Source organism: Etheostoma spectabile, chromosome 3 (genome assembly GCF_008692095.1).
Source record: "Etheostoma spectabile isolate EspeVRDwgs_2016 chromosome 3, UIUC_Espe_1.0, whole genome shotgun sequence".
NCBI classification, from domain to species: domain Eukaryota; kingdom Metazoa; phylum Chordata; class Actinopteri; order Perciformes; family Percidae; genus Etheostoma; species Etheostoma spectabile.
Window position 1 is genome coordinate 10,549,538 of NC_045735.1, and position 21,690 is coordinate 10,571,227.

The following is a 21,690-nucleotide window of genomic DNA, read 5'->3' on the forward strand; positions in this document are numbered from 1 at the left end:
CAACTGTTCTTCCAGACAGTGTCATATTTTAATAATTGGGAAAACAATCTTCCTCAAATAGTAAGCATATTAATTAGTTAACATGTTAACATATTAATTATAAAAAACAATACAAATACCTTTTACCTGTACTGTACTGTAACAGTGCAGCACGGTTTTCACCTTACATTTTGGTCACAGTTCAGTAGTGTAATGCTGAGCCTATTATGCCTGATGCCCATCTGCTTGCAAAGGCAGGTGGGATGATCATCAACATGCATAGCAATGCAAAATGTCAATTACTAAATAAATCAAAAGCAAAATAGACCAAAATTGACAAAGAAATGTGCGAAATAAGGCTTTCAGTTAAACACTGTAACACTTACAATTTATAATTTATCTTGTATGCCTTTTTTATTGCGTGAAACTACTTCAAATTAAAAATATCCTCACTGTCAAAATATGAAAAGTCTCAAGTTGTTGACAGTGAGTTTGTCCCCCATGCCCTTTGGGTAGGTTCCCATATGTTCAAACTGAGATTGTAAAATCATATGTTTTCCCCTTTGAGATCAAAGTGCGGCGGTCATTTCATTTCCCTTCTGTCTTGAGGGGCATTTATTATCTTGACTGATTTATATAGACGAATAAAGCTCGTACATGGAGGCTGTTATTCTATGTTCCAAAGTAGGAGAAGCCTCCTTTTATGTGTTAACTGCCAGATTAATTGAGAGGAAGGATTTCCCAATTCCATTCTCTTTGGGAAGTGTTTCCTTCTTCTGATTAAAGGCGAAGGCCTCCGTGAGTAATTATAAAGAACTGTGACCTATTTATAAACCGATTTGCTACACAGTTATCACGGAGACTGAAACTGAGCCATAGCCATATGTAGCACAACTTAAATGGAAGGAAGCTTGATGTTTTTTTCGTAGTCATTTCTAATTTCAGTTATATTTTAAAGACTAGGAGGGCCCTTTACGCAATACATACCGTATGAAAGCTTTGTATTTTTGCCACAGTGGTTTTTTTTTAAGCTGCCCTACATTTTATTACTTTTTGCTGATGGGAAGACTTTTCCCCTCTTATAATCAATAAGAGGGGAAACGTCTCTGAAGCCCCACAGTGCCTCATTCAGAACGATTTAAGAAATATTGCGCCCCCCTGCAATTTGGATATTGTACTAGTCCATATTGCAATTTTATATAGCGCTTTTCCAGTCTTAACAACTGCTCAAAGCGCTTTTACATCTACAGGAAACATTCACCATTCACACACATTCATACACTGTGGCCGGGGCTGCCGTACAAGGTGCCACCTGCTCATCAGATAAGCACTCACACACATTCACACTCCAATGCGCAGCACCGGGGGCAACTCGGGGTTCAGTGTCTTGCCCAAAGACACTTCGACAATGACTGCAGGGGCGGGGATTGAACCACCAACCTTCCGATTGGCAGGCAACCACTCTACCACTGAGCCGCAGCCGATTCTGTTCTCTTTTTCTTTTCTTTCAAAAGATGACCGTAGGTGTCCTCTTCAGAAAGATCATATTAGAGATGTTGGACGGTGTAATTGTATTAGCATTATAATACCTTTTTTTGGAAGTTTTTTTTCCATAACAACCTTTTTACCACAGATTACAAAGATGTATTTAAATGCAACACGTGGATCATCTCAGCTAGAACATGGCCATGACTTGCTATCCCTGGTTATAGGCGCCTTGTGGAGTTTTCATGCAAGAGAAGACCCACTTGTAAAAACATAGCTCCATAGCGCTACTATTGGTCAAAAACTACAAGGTACCTTTTTAAGTGATGCTGTTTGTGTAGGCTTAGATGATTATTGGCTCACGCTATAACAGCTAACATTTGGCCAATTTATGAAATTGAAAAGTTTTATTTAATTGCTAGCTCATATTACTGTCCATATAGTTTTCATTATGGAAGTTTGTTGGAAATATACCCTATCAAAATCTTTGTTGAAAAATATTAAATCATTAGCACGTTTCTTCTCATTTTTTTGCTTTGTCTGTTCTGCTAAATTACAACAGCATTTCAACAGTACTGAAAGTATGTACTCAGAGAAAAAGCTCACAGTTGGTCTCAGTGGACATTAGACGTTAATTCGGAACAAATGTTATATTATGAACGGCTTCTGGCTTGCAGATGACACACCAAAGGGTTTATGTAAAAGATGTGAACTGCTTATTGTCTTTTGAGAAAGAAATTAAATTAATTCCCAGTTTCTTAGGGTCTGGAATAGTTACACCTGTTGCATATTGAACACATTTTTATATGCTGCATCCCAAGTTGCTCCCTCTAAACAGTGCTGGTATGGAAAGGTTATAAAAGGCAACAAAGTATTGACATACTGTGTGTTTTTGTCTCATAGATCAGGCTCAATTTAACACATTAGGGTTGTATTGTATAACAACAGGGATGAATCGGGGATTTGGCAAAATAGAATGAGCCATAAATGTCAAAAAGTAAAAACCTTTCCTCATTATGTACTATTGAACAGCTGATACTGTGGTCCTCAGAGAGATGCTGAATATAAAGTATTCCACATTTTCTTCAGCTACATCTGGAAAGGTACCTGTTTTTTCCAGCACTAATTACCTACTTGTAGCTGTTTCCAGGTAACTGTACACCCATGACAGTGGCTGCATAATTACTAGTTGTTGATGTTCTGTCACTACAATATCAAAGCTGGCTTATAAATTACAGCTTTGTGATAGATGTCAAACCTCGGTCTGAAATAGCATATTAATATATGCATGTTCTTGAGTTTTTATTTATAAAATGTACAAACCAGTGGATAATTTCTGAAAGTGATTTTGGTAATGCCACAATTATTTGATTATAGTTCCAAAGTAAATGTGCAGCCTCTAATGTAAAAATGTATTTTAAATGCAAAAGAAGAGCAACATGATATAGATGGATTTGTAGCTGCTTCTTCTGTCGTGGTAATTGGGTGAAATGCTATGATAAAGAAACAATAACTCTTGTTCTTTCATATCGTCTGTTATCGCAAAAGATCTCATTCCAAGCAAATAACCCTAACTTGGTCAACGCTGAACCTTGCTGAAATTACACTGCACATAATTAGACGATGCAAAATGTTCTCTATAGCAACACAATGAAAGGTCCACATTTGAGGAAGAAGGATATGGATAATTGAGGTGAAGCCAGAGAAAATATGCCTGATTACCTATCAGACAATTTGAATGGTAATTTCCTTTTATTTTTGACACCTTCTATAGGAAGAGGTTTGTGCTGTGTTGGCGATGGCACTGGCAGTAGGCTTTAATTTTAGGGAATCAATGAAGGTAATTATAGATAATTTGAGGTTCAAAGTTGATTTTTGGCTTTGGAAACAGCAGTTAAGATAACGGTGTCACAACAGGCTCCAATTAGTAGTTATTCTGGAGCTTTTGATTGTATCCCAAGATCTTCATCTTCAATGAAATATTTCAGCAACTTTTTGATGGATTAGAAATACTTCGGTATGTAGCAAGATTTGGGTGATTCAGATTTTCTTGGCACAGCTACTAGAAGACTTACACATTTCAGACAGGTTGTTCACGTCATCACATCACAGGTTCACATCTCCGTTGTCAAGCTCAGTTTGAGGCCGAGCGGTAGGGAGAATGTAGTGTTGGACCATTGCAATAACTTTGCCAATTATTTGCCCACATATGCCACCGTTTGTCCATCTCATTCTGTCTCTTCTCTCTCATTCTCCATCCCGCTTTTTCTTTTACTCTCCTTTTCTCCACTTTCCTCCCTTGTATTCTATCTCTCCAGCACTCACAGACTCATAAATTATTACTAGTATTAAATTGTACTGTGCAGCAGACTGTGCAGTATAGCTATATGTCTCAATTTAGTAACGCACATGTAAATAGCCTCCCTTGTTTACCTCATCATCCACTACTGTTGCCTATGAATGTCAATCTGAGGTAGCTTGAAGCTTAAAACTGTTTCAGGTGATGGGTCAGTAATAGGGTAAGCCAGACAGTGCTAAAACTAACTTAGAAAATGGGTAATGAACCTGAGACCAGTTCAGGTTTCCAACAGATATAGGGAAATGTTGAATTTTCTCCAGTTGCTCATTTGGGTGGCAGCATGGACTAGAGGTTTACAGAACTCACCCTCTGCCTAGGTTAAAACTCTATCACTGTCTATCACATATGTAGTTAGCAAAGACTTTTCATAGATGCAGAGACATTATAGAAAATGGCATCACTAGCATCATTTATGTTCACTTGATTGTACACGTGTGTATGTGCTAATAGGTTATTTTTTGGTAGCTCAAGTGATCACACCAAAGTACCCAGCTAATTACTGAAGGTTTGTACAGGCTTACCTACTGCTGAAATGCCTCAGACTCTCATAACACATCATCTTCTCTTTGGCATTCCACTTTTTTCTTTTCTACAGTGAAGCATTCACATAAGTCTAATGGTGACAACTCAACCAGATGATGGGTTGTTACATGTCAGTGCATGTGTATATACACCTACACTTATTAGAAGACATACAGATGGGACAAAATAACAGAAACAAGTTAATAAAACATATTTTTTTTAGGCATATTAGTTTTTAACACAATTTTGAAAGCCATATTTCTTACGATAGAGCTGTTTTTGTAATCACTCCCTCATTCATTCATTCATTTGTTCACTACTTCCTTTTTCATAGAGACTCAGTAGTTTGCTCCAAAGTGAGCAGTAAATCAAGGTTTTGCACCCTTTGGATCATCCTCATTTTGCATCTTTACTGACGAGTGCAGAGTCCCACAAGGGTAAAGGGTCTTTAAAATGTGACACATTGCATTGTGGGATTGGGAGTTTTTTTTATATTGTAAAGGGTTCTTCTTGTTTTGACACCAGCGCTCTGTGCATGGGGGCTAATGGATAACTGATGACTGTGATTTTATGAGTATACAAGCTGGCCAATTGGCAGTGCTGTGTTGTCCATGAATGGCAAAGTAGTTCCAAAGTGTGTGCCATGAATTACTTTCACTGACTGCACAACAACAGCCACCTGTAGTGATTTGCTATTCCTCAGAGCACTGAGTCGTTGTAACAGAACCCTGTCACTGTATAATTGGAGTCTTATCAAACAGTTGCTATTTCCAGGCTGAGTACCCCTTTTAGAGAAATGGACAGTGTAGCTTTCTGTCACACAAGAAACACACTTGGACGCTGACGCACAGACTTTGGCAGTGATTTAGAAGAAGCAGGGAAGACAATTTGTTTTAAATTCAAACAAACAAAAAAAAAACAATTAAATTCTCTTTTTCTCTGCAAATTCTTACCAGTCAATACCAGTTAGTCATACACCTGGGAGATCCTAATGGAGTCCCTTCACCAGGTGTTTGTGGCTAGCTTAGGGTTAATTATATCTGATGTCATCTGGATGGCAAAATAGCACTGTAATGAACATCACATGCCACTTGTAGTTTCATTTAAATCTCTGTGTTCAGCAAATACACCTGTAAAATCAAAATGTATCTCATGAGTTAACTGACAGATTCAAGCAATAGAGGCTTTCTCAGAAGCCTTATTTCTCTGGTAAGAAGTCTTTTCGAGTGAATGATGTTGATTGTTTTAAGATAATAACTGCAGATCAGTCTCTGTCTCATCTGTTGGACTGTCTGCCTTTTTTCTCTCTCTCTTTCTTTCTGTCACTTTCTTATCAAAAGAGACATTGTTCAACTTGTCCATAGAAAACGAGAACCGAGTTGACAACAGGCTTTTGCATTCTCCATGCACAAGACCCTAGAAAAAGTCACACTCGGAGAGGGTGCTGTGGAAATGCACAAACACACACAGTTTAATCCCACCCGACAGACTGCTCACATTGTCTGTAACCTTTAACCCTTTGTTCCCAAAGAGGCGGAAAAGGTCAGACTTTATGATCTGTGACATGACGAGTCACTGCAGGCTGTAATCTTCCTTTTACATTAAAGGGTCTTTTATGGATTAATCATTGTTAAAAAAACACAAATAGTTTTGTAGTGGTGTTGGGAAACAATAAAACTAAAACATTCATACATTTTATAGACACTGTAAATCTCATTTGGCTAATCAACCACTAATGTAATAAAACTCTACATTGCTGAAAGAATTATCTAAAAAATATCACCTTCAAATCTTTTCATGTCAAGGACCCTGGAATAATTATAGATGGTATGTGCGTACACTTCATATCTGCTTTTGTCCAATGTGTTGATTGGATAAAAATGTTTTCTGCTACTACACTATGAACCCCCCAGACAGGTCTACTTTCTGTCCCCAGAGTCAGAACTAAACAGGGTGAAGCAGCTTTCAGTTTCTATGCTCCTCATATCTGGAATAAACTCCCAGAAACCTGCAGATCCGCTGCTACTCTCAGTTCTTTTAAATCAAGGCTGAAGACCCTTCTTTTTGATGCTGCCTTTCTTTAAATTAATGCTCATTTCTTTAAATTTCTTATGCTGCACTGTAACTTTCATTCTTGTGTTTTATGTTTCTATTTTGTTTTTAACTGTCTATTCATGTGTTTTATTGGTTTTTAATGCTTATGATTTTTAACTGTTTGTACTTGTGTTTTATCTGTTTATCTGATTTTGTGTAAAGCACTTTGAATTGCCCTGTTGCTGAAATGTGCTATACAAATAAAACTGCCTTGCCTTGCCTTGCCTATATAATATACTATATGATGTAAATATTAACAGTTTCTATGCATTCCTCATCATTGCCTTTTCTATAAAATGAGTGTAGAGTATCCTGTGAATAGATTTAACAGGCTATCAAATGCACCCTGGTCCAGAGATACTACATTTTATGAATAATATCATATATCATGGGAATTAAAAATCAGGTGGATTTGAGGCAGCACTCGGGCCACTAAGAGGTTAAAGGAGGGAGTTGATTGGTGGTGTTTGGCCAGACACCGATAGGTCACTGCTCGGTGGTCTGCTCTGTGCGGCTCTCATCCGTAAAGTAACAGGCTGAGGTCTCCGCCTCCGAGATGCCTTGGTTTGAGTTTGCCAAACAAAGCAGCCGACATCAACCGGATTTATTCAACCTGTAAACATGGACGAGTGCCGCCTATGAAGTCATCCTCCGGAGACCTCCTCGGTGTGCACGTCTGGGGGGACGGACAAGTTTGTGGAAGCTGGCGAGTTTAAATCGAAGGTAAAACGGAGCTCAGACGCCGGTGAAACATGTCAGACTTTTCCTCTGAAGTTCACTGCTCAGTTTGACTTTTCAGTAGTGGCTTTCGATACGGCGTTTTGAGCTGTCAATCAGAAACGATCTCAGTGTAGCAAGCAGTTTAATAAACCAAGGAAAACTCGTCAGATTCACAATGTATAGCCTACCTCGACATTGATTAAACAGGCTGAGTTGATTAAACAGTAGGGTGTTACACAATATAGTCCTATTGATTGCCGCAAAGCCTATCGCAGAATTCGGAATCTCCTGCATCGTTTTGAGCGAAGGACTCATTATTCCCCTGCTGCGTCTGCCCCGTCTGTCCAGTTCCTGCTGCCTGCCTCAGACGCTGCTGTGTTCACATCACCTAACTTTATTAAGTGTTAAAATAAACATCTATCAAAGATAATTGTTATGTACATGCTGTGGTTGCACCTGGCAAGCGCTGTCAGCACCAGGGTTGGGCGTTCGATCCCCACCACCTCTGCATGAGTTAACCTACAGTCAAGTTAGCGGTCGACATTCATGGAAATGACTAGTTCCTTTTTTTTGTTTCTTTGTTTTTATATTTCACATACTAACTTCAAGTCCTGGACACATGCGATGTTCGTGCTGGCACGAGTCATGAAAGTCTAAAAATTCAAGTCCTTAACTCTGTGTAGTAGCTGTGTATATATATATATGTGTGTGTGTGTGTGTGTGTGTGTGTGTGTGTGTGTGTGTGTGTGTGTTCTAATGATCTGAATTTTTAGTCTCTTCACAATCTTATTTATAGCGCACACAATACTTGACACATTCAGACATTTATTAACCAACACAATGACTGCATCATCAAAGAAAAGAGTTCTCTAGAACTCTAGGCCGTGATATTGTTCAGGTGTCCTGCCAATGTATTTATCCCCGGTCACTCACAGCAAAACTGCAACATGCTCAATGCAAGTGATCCCCATGGCTATTGCTGGGGCCCTCTCTCTCTCTCTCTCTCTCTCTCTCTCTCTCTCTCTCTCTCTCTCTCTCTGTGAATAAGACCACTTTGAATGCATCCCACAGTGTCAAGTCTCCCAGTTTCCGATATCCCCTCTTCTCTCAGCTTTTTGTGGCTGTCAGGCCTGGGAAAATGCCTCCTAACCCCACAGGAAATGGCAGTTGGTGAACAGACAGTGCAGTTGTTTTCAACTCATTAGTAATGTACAATCGTTCTATAGATTATATTACAGGATGAGATGTTTCAGTATAATTTAAGGGTTGTTTTTTGGACAAACACTTTTCATTTGTTGATTAGGTCAATTTCTGATATACTGATTATTGTCCTGTCTTTTCAGGTGTCATAATGGTGACCCTGGTCATAGATTTCTCACAGAGTACATTCTAAACGTCTTAACACCAGCAACCTAATTACTTTTGTTGTTTATTATAAACGTTGCCAATAAGAATGTCTATTACAGTCTATTGAAATGACTGTGCTATAGGTTTATTATCAAAACATCAGTTCTAGAGAATGTGTTTGGTGGGTTGAGCTTTCTTCCTGTTACACATTTTGTGTGGTCTTGTTGTGTGGTCTAGGCCTGGATTTCCTGTGTGTTGATATTTGACAATCCTTTTCTTAAATCATTTTAATGGATCCTTTTTTCGTATTAGTGTTTTTACTGAAAAAGAAGGAGCTGTGAAAGCTTACGGCAATATTCACTGATATGTCGCTCCATCACATGGACTATGTGAAATACATACATCCATTCATTTATCCATTCATTAAACAATGTAAAATGATTCAGTTTGTCAGCAAACACTGCAGTGCACATGATCGTGAGTTAATTATCTATGAGAAGTTGTGAGAAGCACAGATCTCAAAAAGGGCACAGTCTCACACCCTCAGATGGGAGAAGGTTATCTGATGAAGCTCCAAAAGGGGAAACAGAGCCGATTTTTTTATATATTTCAAAAGATTTAATTGTATTTATAAGCTCTGACGATATGGGTTGGTATATTATCTTAAAATCTGAAAAGGATGTAATTAGGAGTCTAAAGTAAAGGAATTTGCAACGTTTGGGGTCCACCTGTACAAGAGTAACACCGCATTACATAAACCCATTCATATTAGCAACAACAAATGGGAGTCCAAATATACTGTCTGGCCATCAATTCATTAACAAGCCTCACTTAATGGCTTCTAATTTTGGTAATAAAGTCTAATAGAACTAATCAGATCTTATTTAGTTATAATATAATTTAGTTATAATCTTGCGGTTATGTTAAGAACCAGAAACTGGTTTTGTATTTGGTGCCTTGAAAGCTGAATCCAGCTATACTGGATTTATGTAAGCTAATTTGATTCAGTTGACTTTTTTTGGTGGCATTTTTTAAAATCTCTTCAGGGCTGATATTGATCAAAGTCAGCAAAAGTTGCTTCTATCCCTTGTGTTTTCCATGTTATTTCCAAGGTGGACTTCCCAATAGATATACCTGTGCATTAGTACACATATTTAGTTACTTATTTATTCATAAAAGGCTGTTTAACTGGATCATTTGATGTTGATGGATTCTCCTTCACCCTCAGGTTGTGCTCTTTATCCTACTTTGACTTTGCTTTAAAAAACATCCACTGGGAATCAAATAAGCCTATTATGTGTACCAATTTACCAATTAGTCAGCTACTGTATGATGAGTGTTTCAGTGAAGATGTGACATCCATCCTTCTGAAAACTTTGTGAAGAACACGTAGGTATAAAATAAAGTATTATTCTGCAACTGCATGTTTTTTCTTCTTTCAACTCAAATTGATTCACAACAGATTTGGCCAATTTGGATCAGCACCATTTAGTTGTAGCATTCCTTAATTAAAATGCAATCATTTTGAAACCAACCAACCTCATTTAGTCAGATTTCTTTAGGAAACAGTTCAGTTTATTTAAACTGCCTTTCATCACAGTTGTGACTCTCTGGTCTTCACTACCAATTTCACATCATACTACATACTGTGTTAATACTACATACTGCACCAAAGAGCTGTGTCTGTTTCCATAATGTAACTAGGCTATTTTTAGGCATAGTGTCTAAATAAGTGATGAAAGCTATGGCTTTAATCAGTACAGAAAGGACCAAAGAGGAGGAGGCAGCCCTGTTTGTGATGAGAACTGGAGAACGATTGCGTGGCTGCTCTCATTAAGAAGTGTGCACTTTTGGCACATCAGACTACATAATTTAAGTAGCTGTATGTTAAAAGTTTGTATATGTAAGCTAATGGAAACCCCCAAAATTTGTGAGGAAGCCTTATGGGGATAGTCTTTAAGCTTTTGTAGCTGTTAATGTAAGTAAAAAAAAAAAAATGAAAGAAAGTAGTCTATTCTGACTGCGGGTCTTTTGCAGTACAATGTGTTTTTTGTTTTGTTTTTACAGCAAGTCTGCGTTCAATGATATGCTCGTGTGACTGGAGTGCTCGTACAGATTTATACAGTAGAGTAGCACAGGAAAGGCAAAAGGTAAGATGGAGTGAAGCTTGTTATGTGAGCAGGGTTTATAATCTCATCATAGCTTCGCAGTGCATGCAATATTTCCCAATCACTAGTAGTTCTATCGTAATAACATACTGCAACCCTGGTGCACTCCTACATGAATGAGTAATTCCTCAATGGTCAGGTTTAATATGGGGAGTGGTTTGTTTGGTATGGAATCCATGGGCACATCAATAGCATCATGCCTCTGAGAAAAAGATCACGCAGAGACAGGGTATAAATATTTAATGTGAAAATATTATTTCATCTTATTTGTCTCCTTTTTTATCCCCTTTGAAAATAGAGCTTTTGTTAGATGAAGGGGGCTCACAGTACACACATCACATTTCACTCAGATTATTAGATTCTTTCTTGCATGTGTTGTTTATTTTTTCACATGAATAATATACTGTAAAACACATGAGTGTAATAAACTGAATGTTAATTTGACTTGTTGGTATAAAAGGTTTGAGTATTGAGTTGAGTTCATAGAAGGGACCTCTGGACCCTGGTTTCCTTTGGCACTTCCTACTTTTTGCTCTTCGGTCATAGATGTCGTAACCTATCATTCAGCCTATAAGGATCATTACTTTCTCCATCTTTTTGCATATAGTTTCTCAATAGTTTAATCTGCCAAGGAGAATATGGAAGAAATTACTTAAGATGCACTTGTGGATCTTCTTTCCCATCCGAAGATGGATGGATGGTTTTCACATCCGTTTTGACCATTCATTAGTTTTTTAGCACAATAATTATCTTATTTCGGGTTAGATTTACTGAGATTTACTTAAATACATTTGTACAAGCATCCAGCATCCAGACCTTTTTTATCCTGTATCTATACAGATAGATTGGTAACGATTGTAACAGCGGCCTCTTCATTGTTGAGGCTCTGTTTTGTGTCGCTATACAGAATTAATTTGACTAATGAGAGCACCTAATGCTGCATATATTTTTACAACTTCGAGTTCAATCAGCATCAGCATGCCTCTGTAATCTGCCCACGGTCTTTCTTTGACACAGCTCTAAGAATAGAGACCCAGCTGAACAATAGAGCTGAACTTTGATGGTCAGTAATGACGCGTAAAAGGCATGTAATCACATGGTCATTGTGGGCTGTGTAGCCATCATGGTGATGGAAAACTGTGATCTCTATCTCAGCTGTAACAGCAAAGTGTCTCAGTGGTAGGTCCATCTGTTGACTCCGCTAACGTATGCATGGCAGAGTGCACAAGGCACTGAGACACAAGACGGCTCGACCATTTGGGTCTGTCCTGCTGTGTACTCTGTGTTTTTTTAATATTATCATAGTGTACTTACACTGCACAGGTGTATCAACACACTTCCCAGCTAGAGAGCAGTGTTTCACAGTTTCTCTTTTCTAATACATGACAAAAAAAAAATGACACTCTTTAACTAAATCCTCAGCCATGCCCATATGCTCAGCAATGACATCACCTGCTCGGCTAAGTTAAGCCCTGCGGTGCCAAAGCATGACCTGAGGCTCCTAGAAGGTGTGAAACTGTAACAGGAAACGTCTTGTCATTATTAATGCATGATATCTACCCACCTCCACACTCCGCCTCCAGGTCGGAGTGTGTGTGGTTATGTGTGCATTTGCTTAGCTCTCCATTGCACTTGTTTAATGGAACATAAACAGTGCCACGGTGGAATATGCCTACATAGTATTCACACATCTTCTAATGAATGCTAAACAATGAGTTCATCATAATGTATTAATGCAAGTGGAGAGGAGAATTAGCTAATGTTTTTGTCTATTATTGGTCTGTTCTATCTTTATCATTTGTCACATACAAGGATATCATTAATTAAGACCCAGTTGCATTTTTTTATTAGAAGAATACATCATTGTAAAAACATAGTAAGGTTGGGTTCTTATATTGTTTTCATTTTGTTAAATACTTGGATTGTTAAAGCTTGTCTAATAGTTCTCTCATTGATAATTTTTTTTAAAATAAAAAGCAGTGTACAAAATGTTGAGCCATTTGTTATAGCAGAAAACAAAGATTATGTGGAGAAGTAACCTAATGTATGTGGTAGAATGTCTAATTTAGACCTTTTAATATTTAACCTTTTGAAATTTAAAATAGTTGAGATATGATTTGTTCCTTCATTGAGTGCAATATAAACAACAAATCTCTTTCATAAGTACAAATTTGAAAAGGTTTTTATTCACCAAGAATGGGGAATTTTGCACACTTTGCACAGTGTTCCTGTCTTTTAGCGCTGACCTTTTAAATAGTCCAATTGCTTTGAGTCAAATATTTGTGAATGAATTTGTGCTGAAATCCAAAGGGAGCCCTAAATATTTGACTTGCTATCTCTATTACACAGACAGCAATGTTTGAATTCACATCTATAGTGCCTCAAAATGAGAAAAGAGAATGATTTGCACCTCATGGCTAATTCTAGTTCAGTACTTGGTATTTACTGGGGAAAGATATAGGGCTATCTCCAAATGACTTTTATTTTACAAAGTTATTGAAAAAGTTATCCATTATTGGCGAAGCAGTCTCAGTCATGCTTCTTTCAGTATCTCCATTTGCATTTTGATAGCTGCAGATTGCGGTCAGTGCTCAGTGTTTGTGCTTGCTGACCTACTTGCAGCCTTTGACACAACCGATCAGGCTACACTGATGAACAAACTGATGCAATGTGCTTGTGTTACATGGTTTTAACGGTTAACATCCTGCTTTTCAAAATGGAAATGTTTTAGTGTACTTAAAAATTTTTGTATCTGCATTCTGCTAGAACGACTTATGGTGCCTCTCTTAAGTCTTATTCTGCATTTATGTTCTAACTAAAGGGCACAGTATAAATACAAACATTACGAATTGAAACATTAATGAATGAAACATTACGTTGCTTTGCTATGATAGTTGTATATGTCTGTGGATGTCAGTCATAGGTTACTCACTCACACTCAAAATGTATTTATTCTGAACACAGATATTGATAAACGTCATTATTGTCTATATTATATTTCAGCAGTCCGTAATGTTCAAGGTTCAGGATGCAAGATATGAATTTTACAATCACTTTAGTTGCTTGGCTGTTCCTTTAAAAACCCTCTGCTAGCAACTCTGGACTCTTTCTTTGTTGTTGTCTTGGCCTTATAGTATTGTCTGTAGTGCAGTTGTCAAATCCTGCTTCTGTTAAGTCTCTTGGATCAACGTTAAGATCAGGCCTGTCCTCACTTGGCTTTTTCATGCTTTCACTGCCTCTAGGCTAAATTATTGCACTGTTGTGTTCCTCTCTGAGTCAGAGCAGCAACAAAGCTTAGATTTACAGTAGAGACAGCGTTTGTTCAGATTCCAAAGCAGTTACAAATTAGCCCCTTTCACATTTCTGATGTTGTTAATTTAGACAGCAAATGTATTCTATAGTCTGAAAGGGTTTTTGACACTGGAACATTCTGGCTAAACCTTTTGGCCAGATTTTAAAACTTACCTTAAATAAGCTTTGTAAAAAGATTTTTCATTCTATACATTTAATGTATTAAATTGTGAAATATTTTTAAATCATTATTAGTAGTCGTAGTAATGGTAGTGGGTGGTACTATTAGGTTATATGATATTTCTGTGCAAACAGTGCGTGCTCTCTGTTCTATCTCAGTAGACACATACCCGTTACCCCTGCTATTTGTTTCTCACCTCATAGGTGACCAGCTGAGAAAGCCATATGTGTAGAGCGAGAATTCTATAATTCTAACAGCATAGCTTAGAAGAACGGAGACGGTGGTGTTTACTATTGACTTTGTTTTTCCCACTCAACTCTGACTGTTTCCTTTGTGATGGTTTTCTCTCAATTTATTTTATTTTTGTTCTGTTTGCTTGGCAGTTGCACCTGCAAAACTGACAGGTTTTGTATTGGCCTGCCTTCTGCAATACTCAAGGGTTTCTCATTAAATAGGCAGCCAGCACAATGGCTCCTTTGTCAAGGTTAAACATTTGGGGAGAAGGTTCTTTAGTTTTCTCATTTGTGAGCAAATGCCCTCACTGTGGTGTACTCTTATTATTTTTGCGGATGCCCTTTAACCTATAAAGCAGTTGGCCACCACTTAAATATCTGTTGTGTACAGAGGGTGTGATCTACACAGATTGTCTGTTATTGCTGATTTTGTTTGTGGAAATTGACATAATGTTTAAAGGTATTTGATACACTTAGGGAAGTTATTATGGAAGAAAGGTGTTAGGGATTGACACACTTGGGCTGGTGCATGGTGGTGAGTAGGCACTGTATGCTGAGTAGATCAGAATTTGATAAAGTGTGAGTGTGTTTGTGCATCTAATCACAAGTGCTGCCTGTTTCATGTGACTAGTCATCATGGTATCTGACTGTATGTGTTCCTGTACACTATGTCTGCCTTTTTAAATGATGTGCCTGCGTGTGTGTGTTTGTTTATGTGTTTAAAGTGTGGCTGCTTATCTTGGTCATCATCACCCTCAGCCTTGCAGTCCTATCACCTCCCTCTAACCTGTAGGCAGTAACAGCTTGAAGACAGCGACACACTGGGGCACAAGACGGACCTCACCCTCCGGCATGGGCACAACCCGGAATGACAGTGACTTCTTCTGCTGCAACAACTTTAAAATGAGCACAAAGTGACAACAAATAACCTCCCAGCCTTTACACAATATCAGCATCAATAATCAAGGGCTAACAGTTGGTGCCTTACTCTTTTACGCTTCAACAGTAGCTGTGTGTGTGTGTGTGTGTGTGTGTGTGTGTGTGTGTGTGTGTGTGTGTGTGTGTGTGTGTGTGTGTGTGTGTGTGTGTGTGTGTGTGTGTGTGTGTGTGTGTGTGTGTGTGTGTGTGTGTGTGTGTGTGTGTGTGTGTGTGTGTGTGTGTGTGTTTGTGTGTGTGTTTGTGTGTGTGTGTGTTGGCCTGCCGGTGCCTGGGGAGGACCAGCAAAGGAGTTGTGTTACACTCCCTGACAGACCTTATACATGTTTCATCTGCTGCTCTCAGAACAGAAGCAGCCTTTGTTATCTTATCCAGCCCTCTCCTCTCCAGCCTGAGTTTACTGCCACTAGACCGCTCTTCACAGTCTGTCAGCCAGCCACCAAGCTGATACATATCAACCAACAGCTGAGGAGCAGCAGAAGGACTTAGTCAGGCCCAAGATATCTGCTATCAGGACTTCTCAGCCAGTCTTTCAATCCATTGGCTGGCACGCAGAAAGGGCTTTAAAATAAACAAGCAGAGCTGAGGGGTCTGTGAGAGGTCCTCCAAAGAGTGCCACAGATCTGAAAGGTGCCTCATCTTTCTAGCCCTAAACTTCAACTTTTCTGCAGGTAATAGCCCTTCAAGCTGCAGAATTGCAGCATTTGCAGATCTTTCAACCAAGGATCTCAAAAAAGTAGGTTTTGTATTATTATTTTAGAACGCTAGTCAGGACCATGAGTGACACTCTTAGGCCCCCTTCGCTCCAGGTGAGTGTCCCAAGCGATTCTCCAGCATACTCAGACGGAGGAGCCAACGCCGTGTCGGATGGCTCTGTGCGATCCAGCTTTTCAACCCCGACGCTGCGACGCAAGCGCTTTAAGATGCGGCGCATGAGGAATGTGCCCAGCGAGAGGGAGCTTGAAAGGGGGCGGCTAACCAGCGGCCACCTCCCAACCCAATCCTGCTCTGGCTCTAAGGAGTACCTCCAGCTGCCTTCCATTGAGATCACACCATCCAGCGATGAAGATGCCACCTCTTCCTGGTCGCGCTGCTCCACACCCAGTGCCTCTCCACGACGCAAGCGTTTTCTGTTGAGGAAGTGGCTGAAGGTCCGACAGAAGAAGGAGCAAGTCAGTGAGAGCAGGTTGGTATGGGCCCTCTCTACTCACCTCTCCTCATTCCCCTCTTCTCCCCACATCGTACCTAATTCCTCCATGCTGCTTCAAGGCTACCTGCACTATAGTGTTGTATCAATCACTGAAAGAGAGTAAAGCTGGTCATTAAACAGTTACACTTCTGTGTAGCTTGAGGTCTCTTTTCATCTTTCAGGGTTTAATGATTGATCAACAGCCGTTTAATGTCCACACAGTTCAATACAAGGTAGTTACAGTGTTTATTTTGTAAGGTGCTTTTCTAAGTATTTGTGCGTTCTTGTTATCCTGAGTCTTCTCCCTTTGCTCTTTTTAGTAGCATACATTCTACTCCATCTTTTTTCGCTGTGTGGTATAGTAACATGTTTTTTTGAATTCATTGCTCTGAACTTCACTGTTTGGTAGTAAGTATAGAGTGACTTAAGTACTGGAAAACAACATCCTTGCAAAAAACAACAACATGACAAATGAAACCAGTTTAAGTAAGTGAAATGTAGATCTTGTCCTATCATTTATTGGCCAGCTAATTAGTTTTTTTTTTTTTAATTAAAGCAGGCTTCATCTTAGTGTTTTGATTGTTGGGTTTTACTCTTTTGTATACAAATGGATCAGGGAATATGAGACCGACCCATGTGAGCCTTGTGAAGGTTAGAGGGCACAACTTAAGATAGGTTAAGCTTACAAGAAATGTAAAGTTCATAAATTTGAGCTGCTAAAATGATGCATGCGAATGATTGTTAAACCCAAAGAATTGACCAGAATGCAGACACACGGACACCAACGTTAACAGACTTCTTACTCCTGGGATCATAAATATACACTCTTGATTCTGTTTAAAACAAAGGGCTCAGATGATACTTTAGGGCTATCTTAAACTTGCGACAGCAGTACTAGAGGAAAGGTTAAGAGGTTTACAAAATCAACCGGTTTCATCTAATCAGATGGACAGTTGAGATAAAGTATACCGACACCTGAGATACAGTATGTGATGGTGGCACGAGAGGAAAGGGCATAGGGTCCAGAAAATCAATCAACCCTCAAAATTAAAGTGTTTTAGCAATTTCAATAAAATGACCTTCCTAATTTAAACATGTTAAATGAGTGTGTTGAGGGGTTGTAGTTTATAAAAACGCTAGATAAAGGTATTCTGAATAAGTATGCAATATTTTCAGTTAAGTGTTACTAAAATCAGGAAAAAACGCAATGTGTACTTGTATCTGGATATACTACACCATACACCAATGCTGTCCATCCGTCCCTTCAAATTAAGAAAATATATACAAAGATTGCAAACTGTCTAAATCAGTTTTATTTGTGATTCTAGGAATTAACTTATGTGGAGGACTCACAAAGAGAATATGAGTACACCAAAAGAACTCCCATCTAGAATGAGATTTAAACTTTTTTTGAAGTAACTATTTTTTGACTAGTTTATGTTTTGCAATGAGCTAAGTCATGTTTTTAATTTTACCTGAGAGTTTGGAGCACTGTGTAATAACAAGTGCAGTTCTTTGAATAAAAGAAATGGAATAGCTGGTAGTTATTCCTTTGCTGTATCCTAAGAGTTATCACTGGGAACAGATGGCAGGACAGGAACAACTTCATTACTCACTCCATCAATATGTTATCTTTGTCTGAGTGGAAAATATCAAGTCTCCAGAGTCTTGATTGCATAACCCCGACAACCTCACTGTGTGTGAAATGCTTCATTATCCAGCGCGCCATCAGTACAGCCCGGCTCCCCCTCGGGGTGTAATGGGGACTGTTCTAACAAGCGTTCCTCAGCTTAACGTCAGGTTATGGCATTAAGACGACATGGCTCCTCCTCAATCTGCTACTTATTACTAGCTGCATGTAGTATATACCAAACATCTACAGGCTTAAAGCAGTGTGGGAGTGACTTGAATAATCCAGATCTTAATGTTTATCTTAACTCAATTATTGATATAGGTTTGTCATGTTCAGGACAGTGTGCTGTACCCCATGTTCGCATAGATATTTTCAATCAAGTCAGCACCTTTGCCCACATTAACTTATTATTGCTGCATTGAGGGCAGTTTTTTGACAGCCTAATATATAATTAAAGATTGTTCCAAAAATAGCCCCATTGTAACAATACAAACAGCAGTGTCTCGCTAGAGGCATGCACATTGGCTCAGGCTTTACAGCCAGAGTATGGGGCATGATTGGCTGTGAACACGTACGTTAACAAGAGGATGTTCTCATAAGATTCAGCTCCTCTTGTTCTAACATGAGCTGCACCTGCAGAAATGCAAGGTAAGTTTATTTGTACAGCACCTCAACAGTAATTCAAAGTGCTTGCCATAACATAAAATGCTAAATAAGCTAATATGGTATGAAACAGATAGAACATGGAAATACAAAATCTTGTGCAGCTGCAGGCTACATTACCAGATCCGTAAGTGAAAAAAACAACACTGAACAAGGAATAGTGCAAGGTTCGGTTTCAGGATGGAGATTTATCAAACTCTAACCTCGATCCCTGTGTTGATTTACCCTGAGATGGGAAACTGAGTTTTCGAGTTGGTTTAATCAACTCAGAGTAGGTTGACTTAGAGTTAAGTGCATGCACCACCACAATAAAAAAAGTAGCATGAGTGGAGCCATGATACTACGATTCACCATGGTAACAACCACAAACAAATTGATTGGCGGAAATAATCATGCGCACATACAGCGAGTTTGAACATTTTGTTAAAAAAGCATCACAGGAGCTGCAGTAAAATAGCAAGAATTGTTTTCAGAAAAATTGCTGCTTGAGTCAATGCGTAAGCTCTAATATAGTGTATGTATTTCATATTTAATCACAAATAACCTATAATATTACCATCATGGTGAAAACTGGAATGATAGGCTACACATATGATTTCATTTAGGTGCAATCCTGCGGACAAAAAAGTAAAGTACTACTAATCCCTTTCTGAGGTTGCAGTACCATTATCAACAGAATTATGATTCATAAACATATTTCCTTTTAATGTATTTTACTGGTTTGTGTTCAGGGAACTCTTTTAAAACATGTTTCAGAGCGAGTCACTTTCCTGACGGTGCTTATCACTATATGAAAGTAGGAAGTGTGTGTGTGTGTGTGTGTGTGTGTGTGTGTGTGTGTGTGTGTGTGTGTGGTGTGTGTGTGGGTGGTGTGTGTGTGGGTGTGTGTGTTGTTTGTGTTGTGTGTGGTGTAGATGATGTGTTGTGTGTGTGGTTGTGTGTGTGTGTGTGTGTGTTGTAGAGTGGTGTTGTGTGTGTGGGTGGTGTGTGTGTGTGTTGTGTGGTTGTGTGGGCTAGATTATGTGATTGTGTGTGTGTTAGATTATGTGATTGTGTGTGTGTTAGATTATGTGATTGTGTGTGTGTGTGTGTTAGATTATGTGATTGTGTGTGTGTTTGTGTGTGTGTTAGGTTATGTGATTGTGTGTGTCAGATTTTTTGTGCGATTTTGTGCATCTAGGAACAGTGGAAGTTTGCAGACTGCGTGGAGTCTGGTGTTCTGCAGGCTGATAACAGCAGGGCTATTTTGAGGAGGTGGTGCAATAGCTTTCACCAGGCTTCACTGCTTCTATTTCGTCCAAGCATTTCAATATTTCAGACACACAAACAAAGCGTTTAAGGAAAACAAAAAACCAGATGAGTTATCGTTATCCATTTGAATAAATGTTAATAGCTCCACAAGCTCTTCATCACAGTTGCTTCATCACAGCAGCAGAAGAGAAGGAAAATGTACTTGAATAACTTGTTAGTTCACCATTTTTTAGCAATTATGTTGGTCATAAAGTGATCGAAAGAGTCTGTGCAGTCTTTTGTTCTGTAAGTATTGTCATGGATCAGAGCGAGTGACGAGGTCTATCACCTTGTCCATCATGATTATATATAATAATGCCAACAATTATTAGGCTTTGAAAAAATGTGTAAAGGCTTTAGGCTTTATTGTAGGCCCAATTTAATTAAATTAAAACTTCATGAATGTTTAACATTAAACATAATTTATATTATAAATGATGCTAATGTTTAACATTCACGTTGCACACATCTGTGGATGGCCTTAGTTACTACCTTGACGATAGGACAGTAAGATGTGGGGATTTATATTTGCTAATAATATGTTGGATTCATATTTAAACTTTTTAAATTTTGAAAAAGTTTTCAAAAATCAACAATAATTTGGAGCCTCCCCTGCATTGACACTGAGGACCCCCTAGGGGTCCTGGACCCCCTGTTGAAGATCCCTGCTGTAGATGGTTTGCAATGCCTTGCAACTCTGGCTATAAAATTGACATTATGTTGTTACACCTCTTTGCTGTCATTTTGAAAGTGCATATTCCATCAATTGTGTTTAAGCAATGAATAATTCAGTGGGGCCCATGCCAGGTAAACTTCCTGTGTTCTTAATTTTAAAAGAACACGCAAAAAGGAAAAGGATACATATATATACACTTGCATAAACCCGAACAAACACATCTGCATTCATGGCATATATTTCCCTCCTCTGAGAGAGCAGCTTGCAGATCCTCTATACTTGGTGCAGACAAGACATGAGCTGAGACATGAGGGAGTTGAGCTCAAGTTATATTCCACACACACAAAAGTTTCATCTTATGTAGGCTATGTGGTAATAAAAGGTGTCAATTTCTGAATGAATCCACTGATATTGGCTCTGTACTGTCAATATACAGTGTCAGTTTAATGTTTATACATACCAACTGCTTAAATGCATAAATGGTACTGTACTATATGCCACACTTGAATGCATCTTTTCAACCTTAAGGGGTGGTTCAGAATTTTGGACATACGACCATATTTCCAAGTTAGCCAGTGTGTTTTTTGTCAGTGGAGACAGTTTTCAACACTTTTCATCCTGTCCTTCCAGGTGCAGAGTTTGCTGGTGCTAGACTAGCGTAATTCAACAGTATCTGCTAGCCTGCCAATAAAACCATTCTTACCCACTCCACAGTACACCAAAGGTAAATAAATTATAACGCCAGGCTATCAATGTAAATGTCTGTTGATAGAATGTTAGAAATAAAACTACCCTTGCATCGCATTGCAATAGTTATACTTTGTTCCCTGTAGTTGGTAGCAGCGGCGGAGTGATATTACCTAGGCAACCGAGAAAGCCGGTTCATATGATTATCACACAAGTTTATTTACCTGCCGCTGTCAC

General features: G+C 38.8%; 1 protein-coding gene across 11 annotated transcripts in view; it reads left to right on the top strand.

The window, feature by feature from the left end:
• The first annotated feature begins 6,969 nt into the window (after positions 1-6,969).
• gramd1bb (GRAM domain containing 1Bb) overlaps positions 6,970-21,690 on the top strand; it is a 94,977-nt gene continuing 80,256 nt past the window's right edge. For 8 of the 11 annotated variants that reach the window (XM_032512220.1, XM_032512221.1, XM_032512224.1 and 5 more), the window contains exon 1: positions 15,541-16,501. In XM_032512220.1, coding sequence (XP_032368111.1) covers positions 16,092-16,501 — 410 coding nt within the window. In that variant the 5' untranslated portion in view covers positions 15,541-16,091. Of the gene's footprint in view, positions 7,163-15,540; positions 16,502-21,690 lie in introns of those variants that run through there. The other 3 variants (XM_032512223.1, XM_032512229.1, XM_032512240.1) reach the window with 2 other exon arrangements.